At 48.2% G+C, this 22,270-nt stretch overlaps 1 protein-coding gene across 11 annotated transcripts in view; it reads right to left on the reverse strand.

The window, feature by feature from the left end:
* Positions 1-22,270, reverse strand: part of MARCHF2 (membrane associated ring-CH-type finger 2) — a 1,824,254-nt gene that overhangs the window by 424,212 nt on the left and 1,377,772 nt on the right. For all 11 annotated transcript variants that reach the window (XM_069649684.1, XM_069649689.1, XM_069649693.1 and 8 more), the window contains one exon: positions 15,617-15,812. In XM_069649684.1, coding sequence (XP_069505785.1) covers positions 15,617-15,812 — 196 coding nt within the window. The remainder of the gene's footprint in view (positions 1-15,616; positions 15,813-22,270) is intronic.

A 22,270-nucleotide genomic window follows, 5' to 3' on the forward strand; every position in this document is an offset into this window, starting at 1 on the left:
CTCCCTCTACTCCCATCTCTGTTATGCTGTCATTCTTGCAGATTATCTGTGTGAACGGTTACATTATGAGGGCGAAGATTAATGGGGAGAGCGGGCATCCCTGCATCGTCCCACAGGAAAGTGGGATGGAGACCGAGAGCTTTTGGTTTATCCTTATGGTAGTTTTGGGAGCCCTGTAGTTGGCCAGCAGCATCTTGTAGAACATTGGGCTGAACTGAAAGGGCTCCAACGTGAGACGAACAAGTTACTTTCTTACCTGGTAACGTTATTTCGATGGGATGGTCTGTTTCGTCACAGCTTGTCCCAAACACTTTCCAGCGTAACCAATGAAAAGTTGATCGTCCACTCTGACCCGGGACATGCGCGAAATATAAAAGCTCAATGCTCTCCTAGGATCAAGCCTATGGAGCCTCTCCTCTTCATTACCAGGATGTGGAGGAGGATAGAACGCCGGAAGAACAACCTTCTGGCTCAAATGAAATTCCGAAACCACCTTTGGAAGAAAAGAAGGACGAACTCTAAGGACAACCCTGTCCTTATGAAACACAGTGAAGGGTGGCTTAACTGAAAGTGCCTGTAACTCACTCACTCTGCGAGCGGAAGTAACCGCAACCAAAAACACAGTTTTCAGAGTCAACAGTCTCAAAGGGCAAGAATGCAAAGGCTCAAACGGAGCACCCATAAGAAACTTAAGAACAAGGTTCAAATCACAACCGGGCACCAGAAAAGGTGACAGAGGGAACACATTAGTGAGCCCTTTCAAAAACTGAGAAATTAAAGGAATCTTAAAATTGGAACATTCTTCAGACGAGCGCTTAAATATGGACAGCGCCGCCAGGTAACCTATAATGGTCCCCACTTGCAAGCCCCTGTAGGCCAAGGAAAGCAAAAAAGACAGAACCATGGGAATGTCACATTCAAAAGGATCCACATTCTTAACCCTGCATCAGTCGCAGAACTTTCTCCAACGGCAACGCTACAGAGACTGTGTTGCCGGCCGCCTGGCCGAGAGCAACACCTCCATCACGTCTTCAGGGAGGTCCCAATCCTTATACCTCAACCTTTCAGAAGCCAAGCGTGAAGGTTGAGGGATCTGACCTCTGGATGGAGAACCTGAACCCCCTCCCGTGAGAGCCGATCGTCTCGGTAGGGAAGACGACGTGGAGGGCAGATGGACAAGTCGAGAAGGTCCGGGTACCACGTCCTCCGGGCCCACGCCGGAGCAATGAGGATCAACCGGGAACCGAACCTCCGTAACCTCCGCAGTACTTGCGGGATGACGGGGACTGGAGGAAACGCGTACAGCAGTGGGAATGACCACTCCACCACAAACGCATCTCCTAAGGCTCCTTTTGGAGGAAATTCCCGCGAGCAGAACCTTTGCAACTTCCGGTTGACACTGGAGGCAAAGAGATCCACTTGAGGGGTCCCCCAAAGGGCGAAAATCTCCAGGAGAATCTCCTGAGACAGCTTCCACTCGTGAGAGACTGTGCTCTGCCTGCTCAGAGCGTCTGCCGTCTCATTATGGTCTCCGGCCAGATGAACAGCTGATATCGAAACTTCCTGCTGGATGGCCCAGAACTCGAGCTGCTTCGCCTCCCTGCACAGAGGAAGTGACCCTACCCCCCCTTTTTGTTGAGGTAGTGCATAGCCACCGTGTTGTCCGTTAGAATCAGGACACTCTTCCCTCGCACAGTCAGCAGAAAAGCCTTCAGGGCAAGCCTGACGGCCCTCAGCTCCAACAGATTGATATGGAGTCTGGACTCCGACAGAGACCAACGACCGCTGACTGTCAACTCGTTGGCATGAGCTCCCCATCCCATGAGGGATGCGTCCGTCATGATCGTCACCTCTGGCCAGGGCAGCCAAAATGGGGCCCCTTCATCAGATTGCCTTTCGACGGCCCACCACAGAAGGTCCTGGGCGACCGAGGGTGGCACCTGAACAGGGTCCGACAGCCTGCCGGAGGACTGAGACCACTGGAGCTTGAGTGCCCACTGCAAAGATCTCATCCACAGACGAGCCTCTAGCACCAGGATGCCATGAGGCCGAGCAGTCTCAAGAACTCGGACGCTGGGAGATTCTGGGCAAGTTGAAACTTGCGCACCATCTGCTCAATGTGAAGAGCCCTCACCTGGGGAGGAAAACACTGCCCCAGGGATGTGTCGAGCACTGCTCCAATGTACTGGAGCCACTGTATTGGTGTCAAATGGGACTTCTTTAAATTGAGGGAGAAGCCCAGCTTGTGAAGGGAGTGGCAGGTGACGGACAGATGATCCAGGACTTGCTTGGGAGAGCTCCCCCTGATCAACCAATCGTCCAGGTAGGGGTAGACGTGAATCCCTCCTTTCCTGAGATGCGCTGCCACCACCACCATGAGCTTGGTGAAAACCCTCGGGGCAGAGGTCAATCCGAACGGCAAGACCCGAAACTGAAAGTGCGAGTCGCCAACCGCGAACCTCAGGTACTTCTTGTGCTTGGGATGGATCGGCACATGGAAGTAAGCGTCCTTGAGGTCGAGAGACACCAACCAGTCCTGAAGTTAAAGGGCCTGGAGGACTTGAGAGAGAGTAACCATCTTGAACTAGTCCTTCCTGAGGAGTTTGTTCAAACCGCGCAAGTCCATTATGGGTCTCAATCCCCCATCTTTCTACGAAATCAAAAAATAAGGGGAATACCATCCCTTGTTCCTCTCCACTACAGGCACTAGTTCTATGGCGCCTTTCTCCAGCAGGGCTTGAATTTCCTGCGCAAGGAGCGGATCCGGACTCTTCAAATAGAGGTTCCTAGGTGGATTGTCGTGAGGCCTCTGCCGAAAAGGAAGACAGTAGCCGTGGGTTATGATCTCCAGAACCCACACATCTGAAGTAATGGCTCGCCACTCTACAAGATGCTGCGCCAGCCTTCCCCCAACCGGTGAACCATGGGACCTGGCCACATGACTGAGTGGTAATGGCTGCGGCGTTGCCCGAGGGCAAAGAGGCAACTGCCCGAGCTGCCTTGGCACCTCGAGTACCCTTATTTCCACCTCTGGCACTCTTACGGTGGCCTCTTGGACTGCTAGCTCCTCTCGCTTTACGAGTAATAGCGAAAGGAACCTCCCATCCATTGCTGTCCCCTAGGACAAAAAGGCGGAGGTTGTCGAACTGCAGCACCCAACGACTTCGCTGCAGCTTTGGAGGTCTGCAACCTCTCAAGGCTCTCGTCAGCCTTGCTGCCAAAAAGATGTTCACCGTCAAAGGGCATGTTGAGGAGCCGGGACTGCACATCAGGAGCGAACCCAGACTTCCGCAACCACGCAAACCTGCGTATTATGGTGCTTGCCGCCATGGACCGGCTGATACAATCTGCCATGTCCAAACCCGACTGAACGGCCTCCCACATGGCATCCTTGCCATCCTGAACCATAGCAAGGAAACCATCCCGTTCGTCCCCTTCTGGAAAATGTTCAGCTGCTAAAGCAACACAGTTTCACAGAGTGTGTGTGAAACGAGACAAGGCACATATGGATTTGGCCGCCTGAAGCGCCATACCCCCTGAAGAAAACACTTTCTTCGCCCAGCCGTCAAAACGTTTGTCGTCCCTATCCAGAGGGATGGTAGGATACGACGCCTGCTTTGCCGGGGCCGTAGCCGCCTGCACCACCAAACTCTCCGGAGTGGGGTGCCTGGACAAGTAGCAGGGGTCGCTACTGGCTGGATGGTATTTTCGCGACAAAACTTGCCCACTGCCGGGAGACTCTCCGGAACAGTCCAAGCCGCCACCACCCTTCTCTGCAGAGCCATATGAAACGGCAATACCGGGTCAGTGGTGGGACCAAGATCAAGATCTCACGTCCGTGAGATCATCCTGAACGAACTCCCCTGGGGGAGCCGACCAACCCAAGTACTCGGTGACCCAAGACATAAGGCGCCGATATGAAGAATCGGCATGAGTGCCAGGCTCCGGCCTACAAAACTCCACCTCCGGAGAGGTGTCCAGTCCACTGACATCATGCAGTGACTGCCTCAGGTCATCAAACTGGCTATGGCCCGAGATAAGCTCACCTGGTACCGTAACCGGAACCAAGCCGTCATCATAGCCTTCATCACCCTCTGAAATGTACTCTAGGTGGGGAGAGGAAGACATCTGGGGACCAAAGCAGTGCCTGACCTTCGCCAGAGCCTTTCTAGGGGCTAACCCCGTGCCACGGGGCCCCTCCGACACCACCGCCTCGAAAGACGTCGAGGGCGCCGAACGAGTCAGCGCCGGTGTCGACAGACATGGCGTCGACATCGAGCGAATCGGCGTCGACGTCAGCGCCGCCAGCATCGACGGCGTCGACACAGGCCTCGAAGCTGGAGCTCTGAGCGTGTCTCTCGATGAGCTAGGAGCCGACAGCATCGACGACCCCTTCGGAGGAGGAGCCTCGAGAGAAATCGTCGACGACCTCGGCGCCACAGGCGTCAACGTCTTCTTTGAAGACGGCACAGGATCACATGGTCTCGAGCGCATCGAAGACCGGGACCTGGAACGGGCATGGCAAGAACAGCTACCCTTGTCCAAGCGGGACCTCTCCCGCGAGCCATGCCGACCACCCGAGCCCGAAGGTGTACGAGCGGTGTCTGTCATGATGCCTACCCCCGGAGCACCAGGCCAGGCCCAGCACCCCCGGGAGCAGGCATCATGCCCCCGGGTAAAAGCCCAGCGGCCCCTTATAGGGGCTCTTTGGACTCTGTCCTGGTGCCGTTGGCGCCAGGCTCATGTTGGACATCAGTCCTGGCGCCATAGGCGCCAGGCTCATAAAGGAAGGTGTTTTGTGCACTTACCTGATGCAGACCATGCTGCAAGATTCAGGCCTCCCTGAGACCTGAAAGGGACTATTTTTTCATTGGGACTATTTTGCCACTCAGGCGTGGCCAGGGAAGGATACTTACCTGGAACTACTTTGGGGGCTATTTAAGCCACGCCCAGACAGTAGCTCACGCTTCGCGTTGTTCTGCATCCAAGCAGCTGAACGCTCACCGTGTCTGCTCCTACATCTGGTCTCCAGCCACGCCCGCCTCGATCCTGGAACACCTGTAAGGAAAGAAGAGAAGAGAAAGGTGAAAACCAAGAATTTTATCAAACTTCTTACCTGCATCCAGAACCTTCACGCCAGCGTTCCTGAGAAAATACTTTAATTTAAAAGCACTGCGTTGCTCGCTGCAGTGCCGCGCTTCACTCACCTGTCCTCGGGAGTTCTTCTGGCTCCACCGCGACTGTCTGCATCGGTCGCCACATCTCTGCGCCTAGGGGAGAGAAGAAGAGACAAAAGGTGAGCAGAAGGAACATATGAGGAAAGCCTAATTTTCTGCCATAACACTTACCGGTCTTCTGTTGGTGGACCATTCCTCATTTCGGGTCGGCACCGCTTCGTTGGCAGGTACCGCACCCCAGCCCCCATGGGGAAAGGACAAAAGACATTACTGGAGGAATATTAAGACATTAAGAGGGATCGCCCCCATCGCTAACTCACCTGAGTTTACCATCGGCAATTCAATTCCTCAACGCATCGCCTTCATTCTGCACCTGAAATAAAGGACAGATCACAGGTTAGGAAGGTAACAGAAAAGGAGGCTCTACACTTGAACTTTTGTAATCTTCATACTTACGGCGTTCCGCTTGGAAAAGTCAAGTGGATTTTGCCAGCGCCATTCTGAAAACCAGTGAAGTAACTGGACAAACACGCGCCCCTTCACCAGAAGCAGGATGGAGAGTTCATCCTTTCAAACTATAAAAAGGATATTCCTTCGGGCCAGACAAGCAAGATTTGAGGGTCCTGTTCAGTCGGTGTTCCGAGTTCTGCGCATCACGCTCGAAGAGGCCACAGCAACCCAGACTAGACCAGCGCCTCCGTGGGAGTCAGGTGAGCGTTACAGAACGCGAAGCCTTCCTACAAATTCCCACCCAGGCGCTATGGAAACTTCTGAGACGGATCAGTTGGCCCAACTACTGGGGGAATTACGGGCCGAAGTACACGCCGCTCGTCAAGAGACTAATGCTCTCAGGAGGGAAGTGATTGTATCAAAGGAAAGAACTGATGAGCTGGTTATACAGTTTTTGCAAGGTCAAGCTGGACACACTCCTCTACCCGGTTCCGGGGGGAACCCCGCTCCTGTGGTTCCCAGTAACCCTGTGCAGATTAATCTACCTGGAAACATGCCGCTGGCCCCACCCGAACGCTTTGCTGGGGACCCCAAACGATTCACTGTATTCATGAATCAGTGTCGTTTGCACTTCCTATGCAGGCCTGGGGCCTTCCCTAATGACCAGACCAAGGTAGCCTTTGTATTGTCATATCTCAGCGGCTGTGCTGCCGATTGGTCAGTTCCACTGGTTACTCAAGATGACCCGATTCTCCGTGATTTTCAAGGATTTCAAGCAAGCATGGAAAGGTTATTTGCTCGACACTCTCAGGGGCAGGCTCTGGATGACGAACTCCTATCCCTGCGACAGGGCAATCAGGACCTCCTATCCTACATTGCAACCTTTAATAGACTAATTGTGGAAACTGGGTGGCCAGAGGATAAAAGAATCACGTTATTTTATCGAGGTCTACGCGGAGAACTTAAAGATGTCCTGGCCCAAGTTGTAAATCCGCCCCAAGAATGCACAGAATATATAGACTTAGTGGTCCAATTGGATCACAGACTTCAAAACAGAAAAGCAGGTCGGTCCAAGTTTGAGACCCGGGTGTTGGTCAAGACCCACGCTAACCCCAAGGGTGCTGATGTCTCTGAGCCTATGCAAATCGGAGGGGTTAAAGGACCTTTAACTCAAAAAGAACGTGAAAGAAGACGGCAGATGCAATTATGTCTTTATTGTGGGTCCTCTGGACACTTTCTACGAGATTGCCCGGCAAAACTGCCCAAGAAAGTGGTAGGAGCCGCTGATAAAAACCATGAAGACTCTGTTTCGGGAAACGACCACGCCCGACAAGCGTTGGGGTCCGCTTGCCGAGCTTGAAAACTAACTCTCAGACTTCGCATTTCATTGTGTCAATGGTCCTCGTAGATCCGGAACAGCCTAAGCGGTTGCATGCAATAAAGGCATACATCGATAGTGGGGCTTTAGGAAATTATGTGGATTGTGAATTGGTCTCTAGGATTAACCTCCCTCTGCGTCCTAAAACCAGCAAAGATGTCATCACCACAGTCGATGGAACCGAAATTGCCTCTGGACCGGTAACACATTCCACTGCTGAGGTGACACTTATAGGTCCGGACGGCCATCGGGAGGCAGTTGTGTTTGATGTAATCAAGGCTCCACAGTTTCAGGTTATTCTCGGAATCCCTTGGTTAGAGACACATAATCCTCGAATTGATTGGCGAGCGAAGAGAATAACCTTCCCGGATTGTGCACAAACCTGCTACCCAGAAAATCTGAAGATTAGTCTAGCGTCTGTAACCTCTGTCTCCATGCAACTACCTCCGGAATACCAAGACTTTCAGGACGTCTTCCAAAAGGAACAGGCCAACACGTTACCTCCCCACAGATCGTACGATTGCCAAATCGATCTGGTGCCCGGTGCACAACCCCCTTGTAGCAGGATTTATGCCCTTACTGAACCTGAGAATCTGCATTTGAGACAATATTTAGATCAATACCTAGCCAATGGTTTCATTCGCCCGTCAAAGTCTCCGGCATCCTCGGCTTTGTTCTTCGTGCCCAAAAAAGAAGGTGACCTTAGAACTTGTATCGACTACCGCGCATTGAACCAGATAACTGTTAAAAACCGTTACCCTCTGCCTCTGATCCCTGAACTCCTTGACCAGGTGAAGGACGCTTGCGTATACACCAAGTTAGATTTCCGGGGGGCTTATCATCTGTTGCGAGTAAAAGAAGGCGACGAATGGAAAACGGCCTTCCGTACAAAATATGGATTATTCGACTACCAGGTGATGACTTTCGGGTTGTGCAGCACGCCTGCTGCCTTCCAATTCTTCATGAACGATGTCCTTCGGGAACTCATCGATGTTTGTGTTGTCGTATATATCGATGACATTCTTGTGTACTCCTCTTCGGAATCTGATCACAGAAAGCATGTCAGGGCCGTCCTTGAGAAATTGCGCCAGCACAAACTGTTTGCAAAGCTGGAAAAGTGCGTTTTCCATACCACCGAGGTTGAGTTTCTTGGATTCATCCTGACACCTAAAGGGGTCCGAATGTACTCACGAAAAGTGGATGCCATCCTCAAATGGCCATCACCTAGTTCGGTGAAAGGTGTCCAAAGCATGCTTGGTTTTGCTAATTTTTATCGCAGATTTATCCCGGAATTTTCACGTGTGGTACAACCCATCACTGCACTCTTGCGAAAAAATAAACGCTTCGAATGGACCGAGGAAGCCGAACAGGCCTTTCAGGAATTGAAAGCTAAATTCACGTCCGCACCTATTTTGAAGCACCCGTGTCCCGATCTCCCATATATAGTCGAAACCGACGCGTCCAGCTAAGCCATGGGAGCTGTCCTGTCTCAGAGAGACCCCGAAACCAACCAACTGCACCCCGTAGCATTTTGGTCCAGAAAGTTCTCGCCGTCTGAGGTAAATTATGCAATCACCAACAAGGAATTATTAGCCATTAAGTCCACCTTTAAGGCTTGGCGGCATTATCTTCTTGGCGCCAGGCATACCATCACCGTGATCACTGATCACCGAAACTTACAATATTTAAAAACTGCCAAGGCTCAATTGACACGTCAGCTCTGATGGGCTTTGTTCTTTGCTGAGTTCGATTTTGTAATCACTTACCGCCCCGGCTGTAAGAATGGCAAAGCGGACGCGCTATCTCGAATAGGAATGGGAGAAATAGACACAAACTCAGAACCTGTGCCGATAATTCCCGAACAAAGAATTTTGGGGATAACCTCTTTACAAACCCTTGAAGACATTCAAGCACGGGTAAAACAACTCCTGGACTCTACAGCCTTGCAGGATTGGATCCAAAGGGGGTCTTACTTTTCGGTCATCAATGGCCTACCTTACTTCCAAGGACGCTTATTTCTGCCTGAAAAGGAATTGCAAGAACTGGTTATTTCCCATCATCATGATACCCTGATGGAAGGACATCCTGGCATTGCCAAAACTGAAGAAAAAATTAAACGACAATTCTGGTGGCCTTCCTGGCGAAAGGATATTAAGTCTTTCGTGATGTCCTGTGGAGTTTGCGCCCAAAACAAGGGCCAAAAGACAAAATCCGCCGGTCTTCTTCAGCCTTTAGACATTCCACCAGCACCTTGGCACACCTTGTCACTAGATTTTATCACGGACCTGCCCCCTTGTAATGGATACAATACTATTTTGGTTGTGGTGGATTTATTTTCCAAGATGGCCAATTTTATTCAGTTGAAAGGATTACCTTCAGCTTCTGTCCTAGCCAAGGAATTCCTCGAAAATATCATCCGTTTGCATGGATTCCCGTCCATACTAGTCTCCGACCGGGGAAGCCAGTTTATTTCTCATTTTTGGAGAAAGTGTTGTCAACTGGCACAAATCAACGTAAGACTCTCAACCAGCCACCACCCACAGACCGATGGTCAGACGGAGAGAACGAACCAGACCCTTGAACAATACCTACGATGTATGTTGCACCAATCGGAGGGTAATTGGAAGGATATTTTATGGGTGGCCGAATATGCATACAATAACTCGGTACAGTTGGAACTGGACAAAGCCCCTTTTATACCCTATATGGATATCACCCTCGTACTTCAGACCTGGACTCACCTCTGAGCCTTGAATGCCCGCAGTGGACCATTTGCATTCCACGATAACTCAAGCCTTCAAGGATGCAACTGCACATTTGCAACAAGCAAAAGGGAAATACAAAAAGAATGCGGATCTGCATCGGAGTGAGGCGCCTCCATACCAAATAGTGGAACAAGTATGGTTGGCTACCAAACACTTATTGCTCAAGGGACCTCGAACTTTTATCCAAGATATTTGGGCCCTTACTCGATAAAAGCTATAATTAACCCAGTGGCAGTCAAGCTCGATCTACCAGCTAACATGCGGATTCACCCCGTTTTTCATGTGTCACTTTTGAAACCAGTGCAACCAGGAACCAGATTAATAAAGCCACCAGAACCAATCCAGATAGATGGGGAGCCTGAATTTGTGGTGAAGAATATTTTGGATTCTAAGATCTCAAAATCAAAACCTTTCTATCTAATTGATTGGAAAGGGTACGGGCCTCAGGAAAGGTCTTGGGAACCCAGCGACCACGTACATGCACCTCGGCTGGTAAAAAGGTTCCATCGGAATTTCCCAAACAAACCGAAACCTCCAGGGGGAACGACCTTGGGAGGGGCCTTGGGGGGGAGTGCTGTCATGATGCCTACCCCTGGAGCACCAGGCCAGGCCCAGCACCCCCGGGAGCAGGCATCATGCCCCCGGGTAAAAGCCCAGCGGCCCCTTATAGGGGCTCTTTGGACTCTGTCCTGGTGCCGTTGGCGCTAGGCTCATGTTGGACATCAGTCCTGGCGCCATAGGCGCCAGGCTCATAAAGGAAGGTGTTTTGTGCACTTACCTGATGCAGACCATGCTGCAAGATTCAGGCCTCCCTGAGACCTGAAAGGGACTATTTTTTCATTGGGACTATTTTGCCACTCGGGCGTGGCCAGGGAAGGATACTTACCTGGAACTACTTTGGAGGCTATTTAAGCCACGCCCAGACAGTAGCTCACGCTTCGCGTTGTTCTGCATCCAAGCAGATGAACCCTCACCGTGTCTGCTCCTGCATCTGGTCTCCAGCCACGCCCGCCTCGATCCTGGAACACCTGTAAGGAAAGAAGAGAAGAGAAAGGTGAAAACCAAGAATTTTATCAAACTTCTTACCTGCATCCGGAACCTTCACGCCAGCGTTCCTGAGAAAAGACTTTCATTTAAAAGCACCGCGTTCCTTGCTGCAGCGCCGCGCTTCCCTCACCTGTCCTCGGGAGTTCTTCTGGCTCCACCGCGACTGTCTGCATCGGTCGCCACATCTCTGCGCCTAAGGGAGAGAAGAAGAGACAAAAGGTGAGCAGAAGGAACATATGAGGAAAGCCTAATTTTCCGCCATAACACTTACCGGTCTTCTGTTGGTGGACCATTCCTCATTTCGGGTCGGCGCCGCTTCGTTGGCAGGTACTGCACCCCGGCCCCTATGGGGAAAGGACAAAAGACATTACCGGATGAATATAAAGACATTAAGAGGGATCGGCCCTATCGCTAACTCACCTGAGTTTACCATCGGCAATTCAATCCCTCAACGCATCGCCTTCATTCTGCACCTGAAATAAAGGACAGATCACAGGTTAGGAAGGCACTACACTTGAACTTTTGTAATCTTCATACTTACGGCGTTCCGCTCGGAAAAGTCAAGTGGATTTTGCCAGCGCCATTCTGAAAACCAGTGAAGTAACTGGACAAACACGTGCCCCTGCACCAGGAGCAGGATGGAGAGTTCATCCTTTCAAACCATAAGAAGGATATTCCTACGGGCCAGACAAGCAAGATTTGAGGATCCTGTTCAGTCGGTGTTCCGAGTTCCGCGCATCACGCTCGAAGAGGCCACAGCAACCCAGACTAGACCAGCGCCTCCGTGGGAGTCAGGTGAGCGTTACAGTCTTTCGACCGGTGCCGACCGACCCCAGTCGGAGGCATGGACGGACCGGTGCCCTGCGATTCAAGAATCGCAAGCATCTGCTTCCCAAAGGAAGCCCATTCCTCCGGTGTCGCTTGCATGGAGGGATAAGTGACCCGCCGACGGGCAGAGTCCTCGGAAGAGGATGGGGAAGGCGACCGATGCCGGCGCTTCCGGGAATGCCTCGAAGAGGCAGAGGAGTGGCGAGACCGACTCCTGGAAGGAGACCCACTGGACTTCCGACGATGACGCGGAGAGTCGCCTCTCGAGTCATCCGTCGAAAGCACTGCAGACCTCGACTTCTGGGGCTTAGACACCCGACCTACCGACAGCTTCTTCTTGCGTTCCCGCAAGACCTTGGCCTTGAGCAACTGGCAGTCGACACAGTCGTCCGTATCGTGGACCTCCCCGAGGCACCAGAGGCAGGCGTTGTGCGAGTCTGTGACCGACACCTTGGACCCACAGTCCCCGCATATCTTGAAGCCCGGACGCGGGGTTGAAGACGAAGTAGACATCGTCATGAACAGGTCTTCACAAAAAAACGAACAGGTTCAACGAACCGAGAAGAAAACAGAAAACTCCAAAGAGTCGAGGCGTACCGAGATTCACGAAGCGAACACGTTTGCGGAAAAAACGGAACTGAGGCTATGGGCGTTGTGCATCCTATGTATCACATTGGGTGACGTTGGCCGTCGGAGGAGGTCCTCGGGGACGGCGCATCAACGTCATCAACACAGACGCTGAAGATTTTCCGAAGCAGCACTGCTGTGGACATTACTTGTCATAGATATGGAATACGTCGGAGGACCCAATCCCCTCGAAGCATGCAGTTTTTCTCTGTTGAGAGGGCCCACCGGATGCCCTCGGGAAGACCTACACTGGCCTCCACCAGAGGCTCTCCACGCACCGTGATTGCAAAATGACTTAACTCCAGGTACCGTGATGCACTACTGCAGAAGGTTCGCGTAATGGGGCCGATAACCTATAATGGATCTAGAATTGCATTCTTCCCCGATTACACAAGAGAAGTACAGCAGGCTAGACAGTCCTTTGACCCACTGAAGAAGCGGTTGCAATCCCTTGGTGTTAAGCATGGACTGTTGTTTCCTGCCCAGCTCAAAGTGTATCATAATGGGTCCACTCACCATTTTACTGATCCCCACAAAGCCTGGGCATGGGTCGAACAACACCTAAAGGGCGGACAAAGTTCAGCGGGATGTGGGGCCAGCAACACTCCTCGGACACGGCCTCGGCAGTCACCCCACCTTCGACCAACAAGCATTCAAGAGGCTGATTCAGTAAGAACAGAATGGGACGCCCAACCTTTACAAGACAAGGGATGATGATATTGAAGACACTGTGGGCTTAATGCCAGTATCACAATTGCTTGTATCTTTACCTCTTGGGTCCACTTCCTTACGGTCACAGAGATGAGGCCTAGTTTATAGGGAGAACAACCCCCTCCCTTTGTTCTTTTTGGAGTTGGGGCTACCGGATATGTTCAGGCGACAGGTGCTTCGGGTTGGGGTGGAGTATGGGATGGGGGAGTTTGAGAAGTTTTGGTTCTCGTTTACTTGTATTGGGTCACCATGCCTGAATGCCCTTACAACATGGCAGGCGTTGCTATATGGGATACAATATTCACTGCAATCGCATTTCTGATGCTTGTATCTGCTTAGATTCTCATGTTATACATAGGCCAATAACTAGTGATAGTCGCAAAGTATTACATGATTTGTTTTCTAAACTCGAAAAGGGACGTCGACTGGGCGTGCCAGTAATACTATCCCTAGTGTGACGTCCATTGTACCTATGGCCCTTCATGCGTCGAGGTCCCTCAGATTATTTTGTTTCTGACATGAGGTAGCATGAAATGTAGTGTGAGTACATATTTAATAAAGTAGAAAATAGCGTTAGAGAAAGAACATCTATGCACCTTCGACTCCAGGAGTGAAGGGAGGGTGAGCGCATGTGAATCTAAGCCGATACAAAGAATCGGAAATACGATTACGGAGAGTAATGTGTTCCTTCTGAGGCTTATAGATCTGCTTAGATCACATGCTATGCATAGATTAGCGAGCAGTATCTGGAAAAGGGGGTGTGTTGTGAGATGGTACAACAGCAAAGAGATGTTTTACCACCGCTTGTCCCATCTGTGAGCCTGCTTTAGAATGTGTGTCAATGCAGTAGTGCTGAGTAAAGGTATGTACGGAACTCCAAGTAGCTGCTTTGCAAATAGCGTCTAGGGGAACTTTGCAATAAATGCATGACTATTCGACGGTTGCATTTAGCACTTGAGCGTGTCTCCGTTATACGGGTACCACTAGCGCTTTTAGCAATCGACTTTGGAAAAGCATTTGACTCGGTGGTGTGGGACAGCATATGGGAAATCCTGGACAGAATGAGATTCAGTGACATTTCTTGACCGGGATCTGCCTACTATATGAGTCGCTGGCCACGGAGGTTAGAGTGAATGGCAGGATTTCCAGGACTGTCCAGTACACAACCACGTATTGCCCAGATCACACTATAACAGTTGGTCTAGTAAGGAGGGTTTGGGTACCACATGGCTGGTGCTATTACTGGGAGAGTCAGATGGCGGTTATCAATGACATACTGCATGGGGATCCAAGCTTGCCCCATATTGGAGCTGAAGGGATGGGGCTTTATGGTGTGACTCTGCACCGTTACTTATACCAACTGAGGGAACAGACTTCCCCTCCATCAATTATACAACACACGGTACAGGTGTGGAGGGCAGCCCACAAACACATTGGCTGGGACGATAGATTGAGTCTGGTACAACCTCTCTGGGAGAATCCCTTGTTGCCAGAAATGAACACATTGCTATTACTGTCAGGATGGGTGGATGCAGGCATCAAGACCATTGGTGATTTGATGGGAGGGGAGACTACCTCTTCCTTTGCTGAATTACAACAGGGGTTTGGTTTGTCGGATGCAGAGCGATACCACTATTTGCAAATATCACATGCATTACGCACACAACTCATACACCTGCCGGACATGCAATACTCCCCACTTGAAAGGAATGTTCCGCTAGAACACATAACCACCAAGGTTACATCAACCCTATACCAAGCCGTAAATACTTTTGCGACTCCAGAGTTATCCAATCTTAGGGCAAAATGGGAGGCGAACGTGGGATCCATCGAACCGGAAGACTGTGTGAAGGCCCTGATGTTCCCCAGGGAAGTTGCGATCTCTTCCAGATTCCGCCTGGTGCAATTCAAAATCCTTCATACAATGCCAGAGTCTCGCTGTTTTGATGGGGTCGTATTGATGGCCCACAATGCTTGAGATGTGGGGTGGAGGAGGGCACTTTTATATACATCATTTGGGGCTGCCCACGAATCTGCCACTTCTGGTCGGCATGCTGCAATGAACTATCCAAGATACTAGGCCTGGAGATATCACTGGACCCTAAGCTGTTACTTCTGGGGATTTGGGTGAGAACTCATATAATTGATATGAAAAATTGGTTTTGTCCACAACAATTGGTTTGATAAAACGGAACATTGCCATGAAATGGGGGGCCCCCGGAACGCTCTCCGTTTAGACAATAGGTGGCTGATGTGTACATCGATGTGTCCATGGAGCAATGCATATATACTGTACGGGATGCCCGGAGAAGGCAGACAAAATCTAGCGACAACAGGAGGGTGAATGAACACTTTCAATGGGGATGATATGGGAGCCGGGAATCGCTTCTTATAGTAGATGCTGGGAGCGCAAACGGTAGGCTGTGAAACTGGCATGAGCTCTCCGAGTGGGGAGAGTCAGAGGGGTCAGGCTGGGATGTAGATGATCAGAGTGGGAGTGCTGCTAGTTTCACTTGCATAACCTATAGCTTGCACCATCAAGGTGTAGTAGGGGCATACCTTGTCAATGTTGTTGAAATTTGCTGAACCACAAACAGAAACATTTGAAAGAATAATGAGAAACAGATAGATACCTCTGTCAAAGGCCTCGGTCTTCTTTCGACAACGAATTCTGTGTGACAAAGTTCACAGTAACTTGTGTTAGAGGAAGAAAGCCACTTTTCCAGGCAACTTTTGTGAACTGTCCCCAGGGTGCCTGTGCAGTCACAAGGAGAGAGCAGGCCTTCTCCATTTCCACCTTCATGGCATATTCGACAAATTGGACCATCACTACAAAATAAATAAATGGTGCACAAAAGAAATAAAAACAGATTATTTCATTGGGTAAGATTAACTTACCATTACATTATGCACAGCTTGAAAACGGGGGGGAGCACTCACCAATTGAGTGTGTGAAAAAAAGGGCACAGAAGGAAGATAAAGCATAAGTTACTTGCCTGTAACAAGAGATCTCAAGCTAAGCTATCCTCTCGAGGGTTATACTTTTATGCACATTTCTTCCAAACACCAGTACTTGGAACAGTTATTTCTGGTGTAATATGTATACATTGTATCTATCTAAATAAAGGTATAAACGTACATAGGAGTTCTGAGGACACATTTTAAGTTGGTGTGAACTTCCAGAATACGTGTCGCAAAAATGCACTGCTCGGATTAGTCGAAACTGCTCACACATGTAACTCTGCTTACAGCATAGGAGAAAAAGAGAGAAAACTCTATTGAAAAATATTACATAGCTATAATCATCTTTCTGATGCTTTTATCTGCGTGGATTCCCATGCTTTGCACAGGCCGACATCGAGTGGTTGGTGCAGAGTATTACATAATAATTTTTTCGATTTCGAAAAGGGTTTGTCGACTGGGAGTAATACTATGCCTGCTGTGACGTGTACTCACCCGTGATCTCTCACGCATCAAGGTCCTCATATTATTTTGTTTTTGACCTGAGGTTGCGTGGAGAATGTAGTGAGGTGTGAATGTTCAGTATTGTTTGAAAACCCGTTAACATACATGTTGTCTATGGTGCTTCTACTCCCAATGAGGGGAAGCTGGGTGGGCACATGTGAATCTAAGCAGATACAAGCATCAGAAAGACGATTACAGGTATGTAATATTGGTCTTCTGAGACTTGTGGATCTGCTTAGAATTACATGCTTTGCAAAGACTAGCAAGCAGTACCGGGTTGATAGAAAGTACCGAGACACACACATTTCTTTTGGTTTACTTGTACCACCTGCGAGTCATTCCTGACATGTGTGTCAACACAATAATGTGTGAAAGTGTACTGAACTCCATGTGGCCACTTTGCAAATAGTTTCTAGTGGCACGTTAGCAAATAATGCTAATGTAGCCACTGCAGCACGTGTGGAGTGTGCCTTAGGTGTAAATGGCAGTGTCATGTTTGGCAATGTGTAACAGTGCTCGATGCACCTTACAATCCATCTAGAAATAGTAGCCTTTGAGACAGGGTCCCCTTCTCTTCCAGAGGCTAAGGAAACAAAGAACTGTTCTGTTCTTGCTGAGATGTTTAGTTTTGTTGAGGTAGTACATGACTGCCCTTCGAATATCCAGAGTGTGGAGTGCCCTTTCCCCTGAATTTTGCGGATTTTGAAAGAAAGCTGGCAGTTCTATTGAATGGTTGACATGAAACTTATGAATGTATGTATGTGCAAAATCGTGGATGTGTTCTTAAAACCACCTTGTTTTTGTGTATTGTGACAAAAGGTTCTGCTATGGATAACGCTTGAAGCTCACTTACTCTTTGAATAGATGTATTCACTATAAGAAAAGTGACCTTGTAAATGAGTACTTTGAGGCTTGCCAGGGGGTGGGTTTTCAATTGGAGAGTAAAGTCATTTATTTGACTTTCCAACAAGAGGCTTTACTCTGAGAAGCGGTATAAGCAGATAGAGCTGCGAGATGGACTTTTAATGAATTAAAAACAAGAATTGAGTCTAATAAGTGCAATAAGTAGTGCACTATGTATGATGGAGAACAGCCAATAGGGTTGACTTTTGATTTTTTTCACCATACTGCAAAGTTTCCATGTGTTAAAATAGTAGTGTCTAGTGTTGGGTTTACAGGCTTCTTTTAGAATGTCCATGCATCTGACAGGCAAGTTAAGGTGACCAAACTCTATTACTTCAGGAGCAAGCTGCCAAGTTGGTTTTTTGGGGACGAGGGTGGAGGGTTAACCCCAGATTCTGTGCCAACTGTGAGGAACTGATGGTGGCAACAGTAAAGACAGACAAGTGTTCACAGTCCAAGGGTGTTTATTAAACCGTATATGCGGTTGGAAAAACACCTAATCTAAACCTAAATCTAAGATGGGAGGAAGCTACGACCATCAAATATTAATAAAGGGTCCGCCCTCTAGGTTTGTCCGCCCTAGTGGTGTTTTGTCAAAATAAAAGGGCCTATGCTAAAAAAAAAATATTGCCAATCCTTATGATACATACCAATAAAGAGTGTGGGATAAAGAAGAAAGAATTCAGTGTTCATAAATGATAAGTCAGGATGTGTTACCCGGGGTCTCCCTTCCCCATGTTTTGAGCACGGGACAAGGCGGGATTCCCGAGCACAGCGCACCATTGAGCTTTCCCAGCACAAGCCAACCGTTCTGCTCTCAGTTATCAGAGCCTTCAGTGGTTAAGTCTCTTTTCTACAAAAGGTCTCTTGCCTCCGAGGACCTGATGTGTTAAAAAAATAATAAATAAACAAAAGTTCCTTTGTGTTTGCACGTTGGGTGATGCATTTACACCCTTGTATCCCCCTCTTCCGGGCTCAGACCCTTCTTGAATGCTAGCCTCCGTCTGTCGGGTTCACTACGGCTTTTATCAAAATCTCATCTGGGTCATTCACAAATCTTAATGTCTTTTTAAACAGTTCACTGTGCACATCCCTCTGCCGTATTCACGCTTATCAACACACTATTTATGAGGACTTCGGATTTCGTTCCCTTTTCATCAGCATCCCTCCGTTCCGCTTCCACTCCCCGAGGACCGCCCATCCAGGTGATCCTCCCTCACTGGTCCACTCCCAGGAACTGGTTCCAACAGCAATGGCTGTGCCCTAGCCACCTGGATGACAGATCGTTGGGGACTAGTCAGGGGGACACCTTCAGGTTTCTCACACAACATAAGGTCATCTTAGTTTCATTGGTGGGCAAATAGACCTCTTAAGAAGGTGGAACACCACGTCTGACGAGCCCACGTTGGAGCTAATAGGTTCACTGTTAACTTCTCCTGGTGCATCGTGTGATTTACTCTGTTTAACAGTGGGTTCGAAAAGCATAAGAAAATATCACTGACCAACTGAACCGCAGTGCGCTCCCCTTGGATTCCTTCTGCGAGAACCTGGAGAGGTCATTTCAGGATTTATGTGTTTTCATTTCCAGCAAATAGATCTAAGTCTGCTTGCCCTCAACATGTAAAAATGCCTCTTAGAATGTCCGAATGTAACTCCCACTCGTGTTCTGAGGGCTGATATGGGCTTCTGCTTAGCGTGTCTGCAAGGCAGTAATGCTCCCCTGGAACATGTAGGAATTGGAGATGTATTCCTCTTTGGAGGCTCCAGTTCCAGATCTTCTCTGCTAGTGTGGGCAGACTGAGGGAGTGAGTCTCGCCCTGTTTGTTGATGTAAAACATGGCAGTTGTATTGTCTATAATGGTTAGCACATTCCTCCCAATTAACTTATGTTGGAAAGCTTGTAGTGCCTTGATAACTGCTAATAACTCTATGGTGCTGTTTCATGTCAAGTTTGCGTAATCACATTCCCTGGGCTGTTTGGTGGAGACAATGGGAGGCGTCTGTTGTGATTGTAAGGTGTGCTGGTGGATTGAATTTCCCCAGTAACATGTTTTCTTTTGTCCACCATTGAACAGCGGACACCAGTGTTTGCAAAACCACCACTAGACCATCACGATTGCTCTCTGCCATTGTTTCGCTAACCACTCTTGCATAGATGGATATTGAGCCTTGCATGTGGCACGATTAAGATGCATGACGCCATTATGCAGAGAAGGCCCACAGCCTTTCTGACGGTTATCTGTCGACTGGCTGTATAACAAGCTATTTGTTGAATTAGGTTTTGGAACCGCTCGTTGGAGTGAAAGACCAAGGTGTCTTTTGTCCAAATGACTGCCCCTAAGAATAGTTTTTGCTGACTGGGGATTGGGCTGGACTTCTTTTCGTTGATGGAAAAACCCACTTTGTGCAGAAAATGTATCGTCTCTTGCGTGTTTAGCTGATATATTTCTTGTGTTTCTCACGGTTATAGCCAGTTGTCCAGATAAGGATACATTGGAATACTTTCTCTGCGTAGGTGCGTTGCCATCAACGTTAGTACCTTTATGAATACACGAGGGGCTGATGCATCCCAAAGGTTAGCACTTTGAATTGATAATGTGCTTGACCTACTTTCAACTGTAGTTATTTTCGCTGTGCAGGCAGCATTGAAATATGAAAGTATTCATCTTCAATATCCAGTGTTGCCATAAAGTCTCCTTTCTTGAGCAGTGGCATGACTTCTTGAAGCATCGTCATCATTAATGTTTGTGGCTTTACATATGTGTTTGATGGCCTTAGGCCCAGCACTGGGCATTTTGTCTGTGTTCTTTTGGAACAAGGAAGTACACAGAATAAATACCCTTGTTTACCTCTGATGGTGGAACGGGTTCTATGGCTCCCTTTTAGAGCAGTATCTGTATTTCATCTAGTAGAATCTGCACATATTCTATTGGTACCCTTTTGTGTCTTGGCGGGTGATTGAAACTTGATGCAATAGCCGTTTTGTACCGTTGGCAGCCCACACTTGTCCGTGGTGATCCCCTCCCATTCGAGGGCAAACAATGTCATGCAACCCTCTACTGGAGTGATATAGGAGGGGACCTGGAACAGGTAGTCGCTTGTTTAGCCTCTCCCTCATCGGCCCCTTCTGGATTGCCCTGGAAATGAGGGCTGAGAGAAAGACAATTGTCCTGGGCTTGCGAACCAAGAGGAGGAACCTGCAGAGGAGTAAGTTGTCTGAGCTGCAGACCTTGAGTTAAACAAATGTTTTGATTAATTAAACTAATTATTAGTTAAAACATGTACATATAATACATATATATATATATATTACTTTTGCATTTGAAATGCATATACTTGTCATGAGATCTTTGTATTTCTTTTGTAAATACAGTTAAATAAATATAATGGAACATAGAGTTGTTTGTACAACTGGCAATTTGTTGAAAATTCAAGGCAGACTAACATGCAAAAGCAAATATGCGATATGTTATATCACGTGGGTGTAACAAGTGCTACATAGGGAGTACCATTCATGAGGTGAAACTCTGAATCGTACAGCATATGGGAGCCATAAGGAATTTAAATCACACTTACCAGTTGGCCAAACATTTTGAAGAATTTAACAATGGAGACATTTCGTCCCGGATATATTTTGTCATAGATTCTATCCCCGTCCAAGAATGAGGGGGTAATCAAGAGAAAAGTTGAGAAAGAAGGAATTTAGGTATAGTATCAATTATGACACTTTAGCTCAGACAGGACACAATAATTATAAAGAGTTACACGTTTTTATAGGAGAATGAGCATTGAGAGGATGTAATGAAGGACATTGGCTGTCTCTCTCTTTAATATCGTATACCAATTATGGAATATTATTTTTGTACATAATGATTTGGACCTCTAAGAATATGCACAAACATTTTTAAACATTCTGTATACCTTTGCAGTTCAGCACGTAGTATAGGGTGAAAGTGTAACATACCAGTAGTTTTCTATGCACTATTTTCTCTAATATAATGTTTTTGGGTGAAAGTTCATTACAGCAACTTTCACTGGTAATTTTAGTACTCACTTTCTTTTTTTAACCTTTAGTATTTTGTATGGACGCTGAATGAATTTAATAATAATGTTGAATAGGCATAGAAAGTGTGAATAATATCATCCTGGGTTATAGCTGAACTTGGAATCTGTGAATAATCTCACCTATGGTATAGTTGAACCTAGAAAGTGTGAATATCATCATCCTGTGGTATAACTGATCTTCTAAAGTGTAAATAATATCTTCCTGTGGTACAACTGAACTTAGAAAATGTGAATAATATCATCCTGTGCTACAGCCGAATTAAAAGTGTACCTTAACTGTGGTATAGGTAAACTTAAAGTGTGAATAATATCTTCCTGTGGCTCAAATAAACTTGGAAAATGTCCCCAACTGTGGTATAGGTAAACTTAGAAAGTGCGAACGATACCTTGCTGTGGTTTATGCTGAACTTAGAAACTGTCCTTAAATGTGGTATAGGTAAACTTAGAAAGTGTGAATAACTAACACCCTGTGATATAGTTGAACCTGGAAAGTGTGAACAAAATCCTCCTAGGTCAACTGTAACACAGTTCAAACTTAGCTACGCCATGAGTCCACCCGATCCACCAAGGTCCGCCCAAAGAGACCCACTGGTGCCAGCCTCCCTTCCCTCTCGCTCCACTTCCCCCAACCCATCCCGCCCTCCACCACATCCTCAGCCCACTCCGTATCCAACTCCCAAGACAGAAGAACCATCCCATCCAAATCCAGTCCGTTCAACACCTCACCCCCTCCCCATCCCCTATCCAAACACCAAGCCAGAGGAATCTGATGGTGAGCAAACCGCCCTATGACCCATGCTCCTCCCATTCCCTCCACCCACCCACCCGCCACCATCATGTCCGCTCCCCCAACT

The sequence above is a fragment of the Ambystoma mexicanum genome, chromosome 1p, assembly GCF_040938575.1.
Source record: "Ambystoma mexicanum isolate Mex_15411 chromosome 1p, UKY_AmexF1_1, whole genome shotgun sequence".
Classification (NCBI taxonomy): Eukaryota; Metazoa; Chordata; class Amphibia; order Caudata; family Ambystomatidae; genus Ambystoma; species Ambystoma mexicanum.